General features: G+C 53.5%; 1 protein-coding gene across 1 annotated transcript in view; it reads left to right on the top strand.

Moving 5' to 3' along the window:
* The first annotated feature begins 8,411 nt into the window (after positions 1–8,411).
* The window catches only part of ILDR2 (immunoglobulin like domain containing receptor 2), a 50,757-nt gene continuing 46,888 nt past the window's right edge, over positions 8,412–12,280 (top strand). Inside the window, exon 1 of the mRNA XM_087828241.1 lies at positions 8,412–8,492. Within this exon, the coding sequence (XP_087684367.1) occupies positions 8,447–8,492 (46 nt within the window). The 5' untranslated portion in view covers positions 8,412–8,446. The remainder of the gene's footprint in view (positions 8,493–12,280) is intronic.

Raw genomic sequence — 12,280 nt, forward strand, 5'->3', positions numbered from 1 at the left:
CTGCCTGGTGTGGCTTGGTAGAGCATCCATCCTGTGCACTGAAAGGTTGCTGATTCAGTTCCCAGTCAGGGCACATACCTGGGTTGTGGGTTCGATCCCCAGTCAGGGCACATGCAGAAGGCAGCCAGTTGATGTTTCTCTCTCACATCAATGTGTCACCCCCCCCCCCACCCCGCAGCATGTCCTCCTGTGAGGATTAAAAAAATGAAAGAAGCAGAGGAGAACCAGGAAAACAAGAGAACAGGGTTTTCCAGGAAGAAGCACTTCATTCATTCAATAAGTATTTATTAAGAGTCTACTGAGCACCAGACTCTTTTTTAGGCACAATAATTTGAATAGAACAAAAGTTGTAGTGTGGAAGGAAGGCAATAAAGAGATAAGTAATTATGTATATAAGACATCTCAACATCTTATTGGACAATAAGTCCAGTAGAGAAATATGGTGCAAATAAGGGAACAGGTACCAATGGAAGGTGCAATTTTAGGGTGGTCAGAAAAGGACCTATTTGAGGAAATGAAATTTGAGCAAACACCCAAAGAAAGTGAGGAAGCAAACCAGGAAGATGTCTGGCAAAGAACATGCCAGGTGGAGGGAAGAGCGCATGCAAAGACCATGGTGGGCTCGTGTCGGGCGTGTTTTGGGAACAGCAAAGTACATCTGTGGCTGGAGTAAAGTAAGTGACGGGGAGGTAGATAGGATATTGGAGAGGTAGCTAGGGCCAAATCATGTCGGGTTTACAAGGCCACTGTAAGGGCTTTGGACTTGAATCTAAATGAGTGACAACCCATTGGAGATTGGGATGACTTCTATTTTTTTTTTTTTTATATGAAGGTATGATTTTCAGCTGAATGAGTGCTGTGAAAAGCACCCAAGAAGACCCAGCATATTAGGAAAACGTTTTTTCTAATGCTAGTTTTTTCCTGATGCTTGTTTAAATGAAGGCCCTGACATTGTTCAGAATGTACCCTCCAACATGTGCTAATATAGCAACAATAGCTGACAGTCATTGAACGCCAGTGTCAGACTGTATGCTAAACACAGCACCAGGGTTGTCATCTCTCCTCTTCACAACAACCCTATGAAATAGATTCATGATCACCCCCACTATGCAGAATAGAATGTTGAGGCTTACAGTGGTAAAGTGACTTCCTGGGCCATGCAGCCTGTGAGTGGCTCTGACCTTTATGAGATGTGGGCTTCCTTTCCACTCATTCCAACTGTTTGTTAGAAACGCTCAAGGGTGTTTATTCCATGGTGCTTTGCCAAAGCAAAAAGAGGCGTTTCCAAGTCCCCCACCATCTCTAAATGTGGCCTGAATGCATGACCACACTCCTGAGTGACAGCCTGAACCCCGCTGATTCCGCCTGGGTGCGCCGTCTACGCACCTGTGGCCTCGCGCCAGGTGGTGCAGGTCTGTGTCTCCCGCAGTGTCTCACTAGCTGTCTGCCTTCCTTTCCTGCTGCCCCATAATCTACTCTGCATGCTTGTTCCTTCTTGTGCTCTTGTCATGAGCTCTCGCCTGGAAAAGGCCTCCTCTTGCCTCCCTTCCCACCAACCCATCGTCCCCCTGTGGCCGGGGTAACTCGGCGGAAATGCAGGTCTGATCTTGTTCTGATGCTTAGATGTGCAGATGGTGGTCCGTTGCCTGGAGAACCTGGCTCCCCGCGGCCTGACGTCAGCCTCCCTTTCTGGCCTTATTGCTGACTCTGCCCGTCGTGGAGCCATATTCCTGCAGAGACTCGCCCTCACCTCTGCCTGCTACCTGCTGCCCACGCATCTGCACCACCTCCTGACCCACTTCTGCGTTTAGAAATTCTGCCAGACCACGTTCAAGACTTAGCTCAGCGGTCCCCTTTCATGAAGACATCTCTGACCAGCACTCCTGATGGGTAACTGGCCCATCCCTTTGCTCCCCACCACTCCTGGTACATGTCCTAATGTAGGCCCCGCTCCACGATCACATTCGAAGACCAAGTGTCTGCCACTCCTCCACCGTAACACACGCGGCCACAACTCAGCCATGGGCGCAGTGACCTGAGGGGCTGTGAGTTACTCATCATTAAATTCCTGTTTTTCTTGAGTCTCTGGACAGCATAGTTTCTAGGACATAGTAGGTGCTCACGAAATGTGAACAGAATAGTGAATTCAGGGAAGAAGGAAGAAGAGACAATGAGGAAAAGCAAGAAGAATGCCCTGGGCAGATTGCAGCTAGTTAGACAAACCTGTGTGGCAGCAGCCACTCAGAACTGGGGTAGGGGTGCTGGTTAACGCTTTGGTGAGAGAGCCTCGCCCCTAGGCTCCCGCACAAAGGTCAAGGCTGCTTTTCTCTACCTCTAGCTTTGAGAGCCCACAAGACCCTTCTCCCGTTAGAGCTGCTTCCTTTCTGATGCTCTGTTCTGGCCCGTTTTCTGGGGGTGAAATCATCAGATGACATACTTGCTCTGGCTCACTTCCCTCCCCTAGGTCCTGTCTGACCTGTGCCAGGCAGAAGACCTCTAGGAAATTGCTTGGGCTGAGATGTGATCTTCTGGCTGAATCACTAGTGCCCAAGGCCTTGATGACATACGGGAAGACCGGCTGCCTTTCCCTTTCCCCTTTGGGCTGAGCCTTGGAATCTGCTCTCTTGCTCATTTGGAGGCTGTCAATGCTGTTCTGGCCTCCAAAGGGTGCTAACAATGAAACAAAAACATAAACAAAAGCAAAAACTGGAGACAGGGCTCCTAAAAGAGAGGCAGGCTTGCTCTATCTCTGGCTCTGTAACTCACAGAGAAATGATAGGCTGACCCATCCATCAGTCAGGACGCCCAGGGCTGCATCTGCTGCTAAGGAACTTGACTGACTGCTGATGACTTTGGCGGGAGAGCAGGTGTACCTTTGGAGGCTCTATCTGGTTAAAGATCCAGGACTGACAAAACACTCGTCACCCTCTCTCCTTCCTCCAGGGGTGTCCCAGAGGCTGAGCACATCGTGACACAGCTTCTGTCCAGCACCTTTCCCTACATAGTAGAAATATCAGCGCCGGTAGACAATTATAAAGAAGAAAACAAATGAACGACAGTCCTACCCGGTGGTAACCATTCCCTCTTCTGTTGTTTCTATTGTCACTTTTTGTTGTAAATCCTCACCTGAGGATATTTTTCCATTGCTTTTTAGAGAGAGTGTGGGAAGGAGGGAAGGAGGGAGGGGGGAGAGAAAGAAAGACATTGATGTGAGAGAGACACATCAATTGGTTGCCGCCCGCATGCACCCTGATCAGAGCTGGGGATCAAACCTGCAACCCTGGTACGTGCCCTCGACCGGGAATCGCACCTGCAACCCCTCGGTGCGAGGGCCGATGCTCTAACCACAGAGCCACACCAGCCAGGGCTCCATTGTTCCTTTGAAATGCATTTCCCATCATTGAAATCGTGCTCTAAATAAAGTTTTTTGTTCCTCTACAATGTTATGCTCTTTTTCTGCCATTCTCCTCAGCTGCACCACTGTGGGGACAGCACGATCAGAGAGTTCACAAAGGGGGTGGTAGCCCATGACTGGGGTCTGGCCTTAGGGTGGGGCAAGCTGATATCACCTAATTCAGCACCCAGTGCCACTGCGGTTCCATCTAAAGCCCGAGACAGCAGGTGCTTGGATTAAGTCTGCTTCGAGAACGTGGAATTTTCAGCAGGTTCTCCCGGTCTCTTAGTTACTATGCACTTACCACTGTTCTTGGCAGAACAGCTTTTAAAATGTTTTGGCATCCTATACTTTCCATTCACATTTCCTTCCTTTAAGGCATTTTTAAAAATATATATATCTTTATTGATTTCCGAGAGAGGACGGGAGAGAGAGAGGGAGGGAGAGAGAGAGGGAGAGATAGGAACATCAGTGATGAGAGTCATTGATCGGCTGGCTCCTGCACACCCCCTGCTGGGGATCGAGCCTGAAACCAGGGCATGTGCCCTGGCAGGGAATCAAATTGCGATCTCCTGGGTCCTAGGTGATACTCAACTGCTGAGCCATGCCTGGCAGGGAAGGCATTTTCTTAATGAAGCCACTTATTCCTCCACAGGAAAAGCCTTCCAGGTTGAAAATGTTTCCAGTTTCCAATACAGGGAGCCCAGAGTCTCGGTATTTCTGTTGTTGTTTAGTTCCTTGCTTTCATTTAGATTTTCTTAAAACTTATAATTCACTGAAGGTGGTTTTGAGGAGGGGGGGATGTTTGAGGATAACAAACGTAACAGGTAGCACAAGGGAAGGAAAGATGAAAAAAACTTAGATGAGAACCCTAAAAAAATAAAAAGCCCTGGCCAGTTTTGCTCAGTCTTTAGAGCATCAGCGCCTGGACTGAAGGGTCCCAGGTTCGATTCCAGCCAAGGGCATGTACCTCAGTTGCAGGCTCGATTCCTGGCCCTGGTTGGGGTGCATGCAGGAGGCAACAAATCAGTGTGTGTCTCTCACATCCGTGTGTGTGTTTTTTTCTCTCTCTCTCCCTTCCAGTCTCTCAAAAGCAGCAGAAAAAATATCCTCGTGTGAGGATTAAAAAATAAAATGAAAATGAAAAATAAAACAAAATGGTACAGAAACTCTGAATATACTTAGAACCATTGAATTGTACACTTTACAGGGGTGAATAGATTAATATGTAAATTATATATCTATAAACTTTTTAAAATTGATTTTTGGAGAGAGGAAGGGAGAGAGAGACTTCAGTCTGTTGCTTCACTTGTTCGTGTTTCATTGGCTGCTGCTTGTGTGCACCCTTTCTGGGATCTAACCCGAAACCTCGGCGGATCAGGACCAGTCTAACCAACTGAGCTACCCAGCCAGGGCCTGGATGAACCTTTTTTTAATGGTACAAAAAGAAGTGAGAAGAAACATGGTATCTGTGTTGAAGTCACACCACATAGACTCCTGGAAGTCAAGGTCAGAGAGGAGAGGAAACGCGAGTTATTTGTGTGCTTTAAGATCACCGAGGGTGATCAGGATTCTGAGCCTGCACGCCTGGGTGCCTGCAGTGAAGTCATGTTTGGGGAGGGTTCAGCTGCTTTATATTTATAACCATGTGGTTGCTACCAGCTACCAGCAGGTCTCCTTGTGGTGGTTCACTTCTCTTTTCTCTGTGTCCTAATTCTGTTCTAAAATGCCGCTTTGCTGGAGAAGCCTGTGAGTCCACACACCCACTGTCACACGGGGGGTTCCTGGGTCCTGCTCTGGTCCACTCAGGCCTGTGCTCTGACCTATGTGCCTCTGGTTGCAGCACAGAGTCTGAAGGGCTGGGGATCCAGACCCTCCCTTGGCCATGAACATTAATCTCTACCTGGAGGTCCGGTTCTACATTCCCGGATAAATGGACAAGTGGATCTGACTCTGAGGCTCATTCGCGAACAGCTTCCCAGGCAAACACAGACGTTGTGCTTCTCCCTCATCAGTGTGCTTCAGAAGCACTTGAGGGAGGCAAGTAAAATGTCCATTTCCAGGGGCACAGCCAGAGCTCCTGATCTCATAGTTTCTAGCAGAGCCTGGGGATCTGCATTTTGGGCAACCACTGATGTGATTTTGATGCTAAAAGTTCAAAAACCACACTTGGAAGAGCACCCTGATTCTGGTGTCACCCTGCCATCGCCACCAATGCAGCAAAATAATACCCCTGTCCCCCTCCTCCTACCTGCACTCCTTAGGCTTCATGTTCCGAATCATCAGGTGTAATCTTAAAGCTCCTCTTAACCCTCCGCCACCTTGGCAACAACGTGTGTGTCATGGAGGGACACACACTGTGACTTGGTCCAGCTTAGCCTCTCCTTGGGGACCGCCCACTCTGGAGGTGGCAGGCTAGACCAAGCGCACCTCCCGGCTAGAAGAAAAACATGCAGGGTACTTTGCAGAAAGCAAAACCCTGATGGTGGACAAGGGCCCATGTCCTGGGCCTCACTCTGGCACAGGCTCTTCTCCAGTCCCCTGACTCCTACTGACACACATAGGCGCACACTCCAAGCACACTGTCACAGCTCATTTCTGTGGGCATCACTGCCCACTTCCCTGCACAGCCAGTTCCCCTTGGCTCAGTTTGTTTCCCACTTTTCAGCTCTTATGACCAAGTTTTGATTAAAATACCATTGTTATGTATGCTTAGATCCTAAAGACTGTTCAAAATCTATTGTGCAGCCCTGCCCGTGTGCACACACACAGGAAATGGCAGAGAACAATACCAACACATCCTCATATCAACCCTCTGGTCTGAATGTGCCTTTTATGATGCAAAGGGCATATGCTTTGGAGTTTAAAAACCTCAGTTCAAATCCTAACTCTTGCCTTCCTAGCGACCTGATCTTAGGGAAGTGAATTAAATTCTCTGGGCCCGAGTTTTCTCATTAGGATGAAATAAGAATGCTGGTGAAGCATCTAGGACTGTGTCTAGAACCTCATAGGAAACTCACAAGTGTCAGATAAACTCTTTTAGTTTTCTTTATTTTCTTTTATTTAATTTTTTGTAGCTGGAAGGAAATCGTCCTCCAAATGTCTCTCACACCCAGTATTAGGGTTCTTAATTGCAAGCATCAGAAATCATCTCTAGCCAAAACAAGTGAAGAGGGAATTGATGAGAGGCTGTTGGGAGCTTGCAGAGTGCTGGGAGGCTGAAGAGCCTGATGCACAAAGTGGGCTGGAACCCAGAGAGGCTCACAACCAAGACCATGGCCTGACCTCCCCACTGCTGACCCTGAGCCCTGGACGCCACTGCCCCCTCAGGGGCAAAACCGATTCTCTGCTGGCTCTGCCTCTTGCACCACTTGCTCCAGGACTCAAAAAACTCAGAGAGAGAGGGTCCGTGGCCATACAGGGCCTTGACCTGTACCCACTACAGTGGTCAGGGATGGCTCTAGACTTTTTGGCTTCCCTAGTTGGTATTCCTCAAAAATAAGGGCATTCAGAGGTCAGGTGGCCATATAAGACCACTGTCCAGAGTTGATTCTCGCCTGCACCTGATGTTCACATCTCATCCCTATTTCACCTACATGGTCATTCTTTTTTTTTTTTCAGTCCTCACCAGAGGATATTTTTTCCCCATTGCTTTTAGATAGAGTGGGAGGAAGGGAGGAGAGAGACAGAGAGAGAGACACATCCATTGGTTGCCTCTCCCACGCACCCCAGCCAGGGCCAGGGATGGAACCGGCAACCCAGCTACCTGCCCTTGACCGGAATCGAACCCGCGACCCTTTGGTGCACGGGGAGGGCGCTCTAACCACTGGCCCGCACGCGTCAGGGCTACACCGTCATTCTTAAGTTCCCAGGGCACTTTCTATCTCCACGGTCGTGTCTGCCCTGTTTTAGGGCAGCAAGTCTCTCAGTCATCTTTGCAGCCCTGCTTCTTAGCTCCTAGATGATTAGCTAGGTTTGGGGGCATACATTTCCGAGTTGTCTCTCCCCGCGCAGGCTCCGTTCCTACACGCTGGACTCCGACCCCTGTGCCCGGCAGTGGCCGTGTGACCCCTGTGCCCGGCAGTGGCCGTGTGACCCCTGTGCCCGGCAGTGGCCGTGTGACCCCTGTACCCGTAAATGCGCCGTGTGACCCCTGTGCCCGGCAGTGGCCGTGTGACCCCTGTGCCCGGCAGTGGCCGTGGGAATGTGCCTGCGCACTGTAAGGTGTGGGGCGCACGCGCTCGATCGTAGCCGAAAGGCTGGGAAGCGGTAAATGCTGGACCACTGGAAGCCAACACGTTTCATTCTGGTTTTACACGTTTCCTGTTAAAGAGCTGCGTGCCCTAGCCTTGCTTTAACGGGAAGTTAGGACGCGGGATGCCCGTCCGCCTTTTCCAATTCAGCGGAGCACCTTGGTTCCCAGACGGAGGGGCAGGGTCCAGCCCAAGAAAACCCCCTTGCCTAGGGGACTTGCCGATAAGTTACTCTAGTCCAGGCGGGTCCCTGACCCGCCTCCGGTCCCTCTCCCGCAGCCCAGGCTGGCCAGAGCCCAGCGCACGCAGAGCGCCCCCGCCGGGTCCGCAGCCGGTTCTGGCTCCGCTGGGCGCGGACGGCGCGCCCTCCCCCGGCCCCCGCGCCCTCCCCCGGCCCCCGCGCCCTCCCCCGGCCCCCGCGCCCTCCCCCGGCCCCCGCGCCCTCCCCCGGCCCCCGCGCCCCCGGGGCACTTGGCGACTCGGCGCTGGCCCCGGGGCCGGCACGTGACCCAGAAACTTTGGCGGCCGCCTCGCCGTTGGCGGGTGGCGCTGCGGGGCGGGGAATCGGCGCCGAAAGCCTGGCGTGCGGGAGCCGGAGCCGGAGCCGAGCGGGTGCGGGAGCCCGAGCGGGAGCCGAGCGGGTGCGGGAGCCCGGCGGCGGCGCGCCTGGGCCCATCCGCGCGGCCCCCCGGGCGGCGCCCGGGGCCGCGGCCACCGCTCGCGCCCGCCGCCGCCCCTGCCCCCGTCCGTGCCGCTCCCACTTTGCGTGCTCGTTCGCGTGGATGGGAAGTTGGGGAAGATGGACAGGGTCTCGCTGGCGTGGATCGCTCTCCTGTGGCTGACAGGTAACGGGCATTTCCCACCGACCGGGAACTCCACGCATATGCTCGCGGGGGTCCCCTCCCCCCACGGCGCGTAAAGCTGCGGGGCAGGCTGGCGGCGAGCGGGACGGCCGAGCCTTAGGGTGATGGGGGGCCGGCGGGGTGGTGCGGAGCCGGGAAAACGAGGAGACGGCGGGAGGCAGACGGCCGGCCCCGAAGGCGCGAGATTGTTCTTGGGAACCTGCATTTCCCTCCCGACAAGGGCTCTTCCTTAGTTTCAAGGCTGGGGAAAGCCTGGCTGGACAAAACGGAAGCTCGGGGAAACTGATTAATTAAGGAAGCTGGTTTTCTGGGGGTGGGGTGGGGGTGGAGAGTGTCTCCTTAATTCCTTCCCTGGAGAAGCTGGCACCCAGGGGCACTCAGGCAGGACGGTGAGGAGGGCGGTGGCGGGAGGCTCCACTGGTTGTGGGGTTTAGGGCCCTGCTGCCTCTTACTTGCACCCGTGGGGAGTGATGCCACAGTTAGAGAGGACCCTTCCTCTCCCCAGTAAACAGGTCTCATCCTCCCAGTAAAGATAACCCCCAGATGCTCAGAAGGTAGGGCTTCTCCCAGCCGCCACTTCCTCCAGGTGGGCCCTCCGGGTTTCCCTTCCTTTTCCTGAACTTTCTCCCACCCCCCTGGGGTTGTCAAAGGCCCTTGTTCCTGACATGGTGTCCCTAACCCCCTCCATGATTCTGTGTGTTTCGGGACCGGGTGGCCAGGCAGGGTGGCCAGCCCCGAGAGACACAAAGTAGCCCTGCTTGGGGCAGGGTGTTCAGAAGGCTTGGGTAGTTTGGGTGGGTCTGAGACAATGACCTTGGAGACGGAGTGATGGAGGAAAAGAACAAGGGATCAGAAAGGTTGTGAGGACAGGATGAGGGCAGTGAAGGGCAGGAGAGAAAACGCAAAATATCACCCCAAAATGAAGTCTTGTCCCTTCTGGGGGCACCAACCAGAAGCTTGGGAAAATCAAGTCGGTGGCAAAGGGGAACACATTTAGCACATCCGAGCAAGTCAGTGAAAGAGGGTAAATACACTTAGGAAAGGCAGACCTGGTTCCCTGAGCTTCAGAAGAAGGTTTCTGGCTGCCTCGGCTTTTTCTGTTCCAAATGAAGGGCCCTGACTGGCTCCTGCGCTCTCTTGGGTTTGGGGGGCACCCTGCACTGAGTTAGCCTCTTCTGGCTGCTCTGACTGTCTCCCTCCCACACTGTTCAAATATGAATCATCCGTAATTTCAGGGTTTGGCTGATCCTGCCTCCCCCTCCCCTGGCCTCCCAGGGCCTGCCCCTTCCCCCCACTGACTCTCACGTCCTCAGTTTGCCTCTTCTCTGTTATCTTGTTCCCGGGAACTTTGGCCTGGAGCCTGTATCACACCCTCCCTGAAGTCAGCCAGGCATCTGGGGAGGGGTCCCTGAGTCAGAGGCGCTCTAGGGACTTGCAGGGAGTGGGAGCAGAAGGGAAACATTTAGCCCTGGCTGGATGGCTGGCGGCTTCTGTTGCAGTGGAATCGTGTCGCTGGCAGGGACCCAGCCATCAGTTCAGCCCTCGGACTTTATAGCAATGGAGGCCCGCAGGACAAGCGGGCAGATATCTGATGGAGCAGAGCCGAGAGCCCAGTGCTCTCAGACCCGGAGCCAGGGCTGCTGGCTCTCTCCTGAGCCGCCCTCTGAGGTTTCCGCTGGAGGGGTTTGGTTTTGTCTGTTCCTTCCCCGCCGCCTTCCCCGCGCCCCGAGAGGCTGCCCGCCCGGAGCAGGCAACAGGTTAGCGAGCGGGCGTCAGCTGTCAGATGGCCGGGCTTCTGTGCTCCGCAGGTGAGGCTGGCGCCGGGGTCCCACCGCACCTGCTGGCTCCCCGATCCCAGCTCTGCTTCCCGGGCCCCAACCAGCTGCGGTCACCCTGGGCAGAGTGGAGGCGACAGTGGCGGTGGGGGAGGGGGAGGGAAGCGAGGAGCTCAGGGAGGACAAGGGCTCAGACTCGCCCCTCACGGAGGCCGTGGGAGGAGGCAGGCCGGTTAGTGCAGCCCCCACAACGAGTTCTCTGGAGGGGTGGCGGGAGGGAGGGAGGAGGGAAAGGACAGATTAAAAATGAGTCAGAGCGCCAGGAAAAAACACGTTCACTCTCCTCTCCCCCCTTTCTCCCCGCTCTTTTTCTCCCTCCCCCCTTCTCTCTTTTAACGCAGGCTGAGCAATTTCTAATCAACACTTCAGTGTTTTCTTGGGGCCCCAGCAGCTCCTTCCACATCTCTCTCAGCTAATGTTCTGGGTTTACGGCTGCTGTAGATTGAGCCTGAAGTTTTCTTATTGTCGTTGGAATGTCGCTTCCTGTCATAGATTGTGTCCTGTTGTTGTTTTGAACAAAACAAAATGCTCACCAGCTGCTGGTGCAGCAACAGGTGCCACAGAGCAGGAAGATGGGAGGAGGCTTCGCCCTATCTTTGTTCCCAATGTGGATGGTGTGTCATGTGGTCCTCTCCTAACAGCGGGGCTGTGAGGAAGGCTGGAGCTGTGTGACACTGGGGGGGGGGGTATGGGGGGACACACTCTGGAGAGTCTTGGGTTTCTGCGATGAAGACTGCTTACCCTAGTAGTATTTCTCTTGGTGCCCCTTTGGGTTCCTTCCTTCATTCGTTCATACATTCTACAAGTGTGTGTTAAATTCCCAGGGTGTTTAAGTATTGTGATGGGTGTGAGGGTGAAGAGATAGACAGTCCTTGCCCTCACAGAGTTGTCAGTCAACTCCGTGAGTCTTCAGATAATTTGGATATGGAGGGAAAGGTCTTGTCATGAGAGCCAGAGAGCCACACAGGTGCGACAGAGCATGGGGGAGGCATGTCCAGCTCAAACCTGGGGTCAGATGGAGTGGCTCTGAGATGGCCCCAGAAGAGGTGATGGCCCAGGTGAGACATTTATTCATGCACGGTCAGCTCCTGAGTTCCTGCATGTCCAGGCACTGTGTAGGGTTAATAGACAAAGACACAGTCCCTGCCTTCAAGGAGCTCACAGTGATCGTGGCAGACACGCTAGTGATAAAACTGAACAATCATGGAGCAGCCTGTGCAAAAGCAGTAATGGGGAACTGCACTGAGTGTTGTGGGGGCCTCCCTGGGCTTCTGACCAGCCTGCAGTGGGAAGGGAGATATCCAAGTTGTTACCTGCTCTGGTTTGCATTCAGGTAGATGCCTGGTGACCATGTGAAGACAGGCTTGGGTATGGAGAGTTGAAATGAGCTGGCCCTGGCCGGTATGCTCAGTGGTTAGAGCGTCAGCTTGCCCACCGAAGGGTCTTGGGTTTGATTCCTAGTCAAGGGTTGCAGGTTCATTCCCTGGTCCCAGTCAGGGGATGTGCAGAAGGCAACCAATTGATCAATCATTGTGTCTCTCTCACATCAATGCTTCCCTCCCTCCCTCTAAAAATCCATGGAAAAAATACCCTTGGGTGAGGATTTACAACAACAAAAAATGTTAGGAGCCCTGGAAAAGGAGGCGTCATTTTGAGACTGCTGACACCTCAGTTTCATGGTCTCCTGTCCTGTCCTGCGTGCCTTTCCATTTCCCTCCCCCTCTGTTCTCCTGACCCCTGGAAGAGACCTTATTTACCCCAGAGCATCTTCTCTCCACACTGCCTCACAGCTCTCCCCACTCCCCACCCTCCCCCAGCCGGACGCTTCTCTCCAGACCAGGAGAGGGGGCTTCCTCCAGTATCCCCACTACCCCTTAGTTTTCAGGCGCACGATCCGCAGGCTGGCCTTACTGCACAGACCCCGTGTCAGTCGAC

The sequence above is a fragment of the Miniopterus natalensis genome, chromosome 19 (genome assembly GCF_054644295.1).
Source record: "Miniopterus natalensis isolate mMinNat1 chromosome 19, mMinNat1.hap1, whole genome shotgun sequence".
Classification (NCBI taxonomy): Eukaryota; Metazoa; Chordata; class Mammalia; order Chiroptera; family Miniopteridae; genus Miniopterus; species Miniopterus natalensis.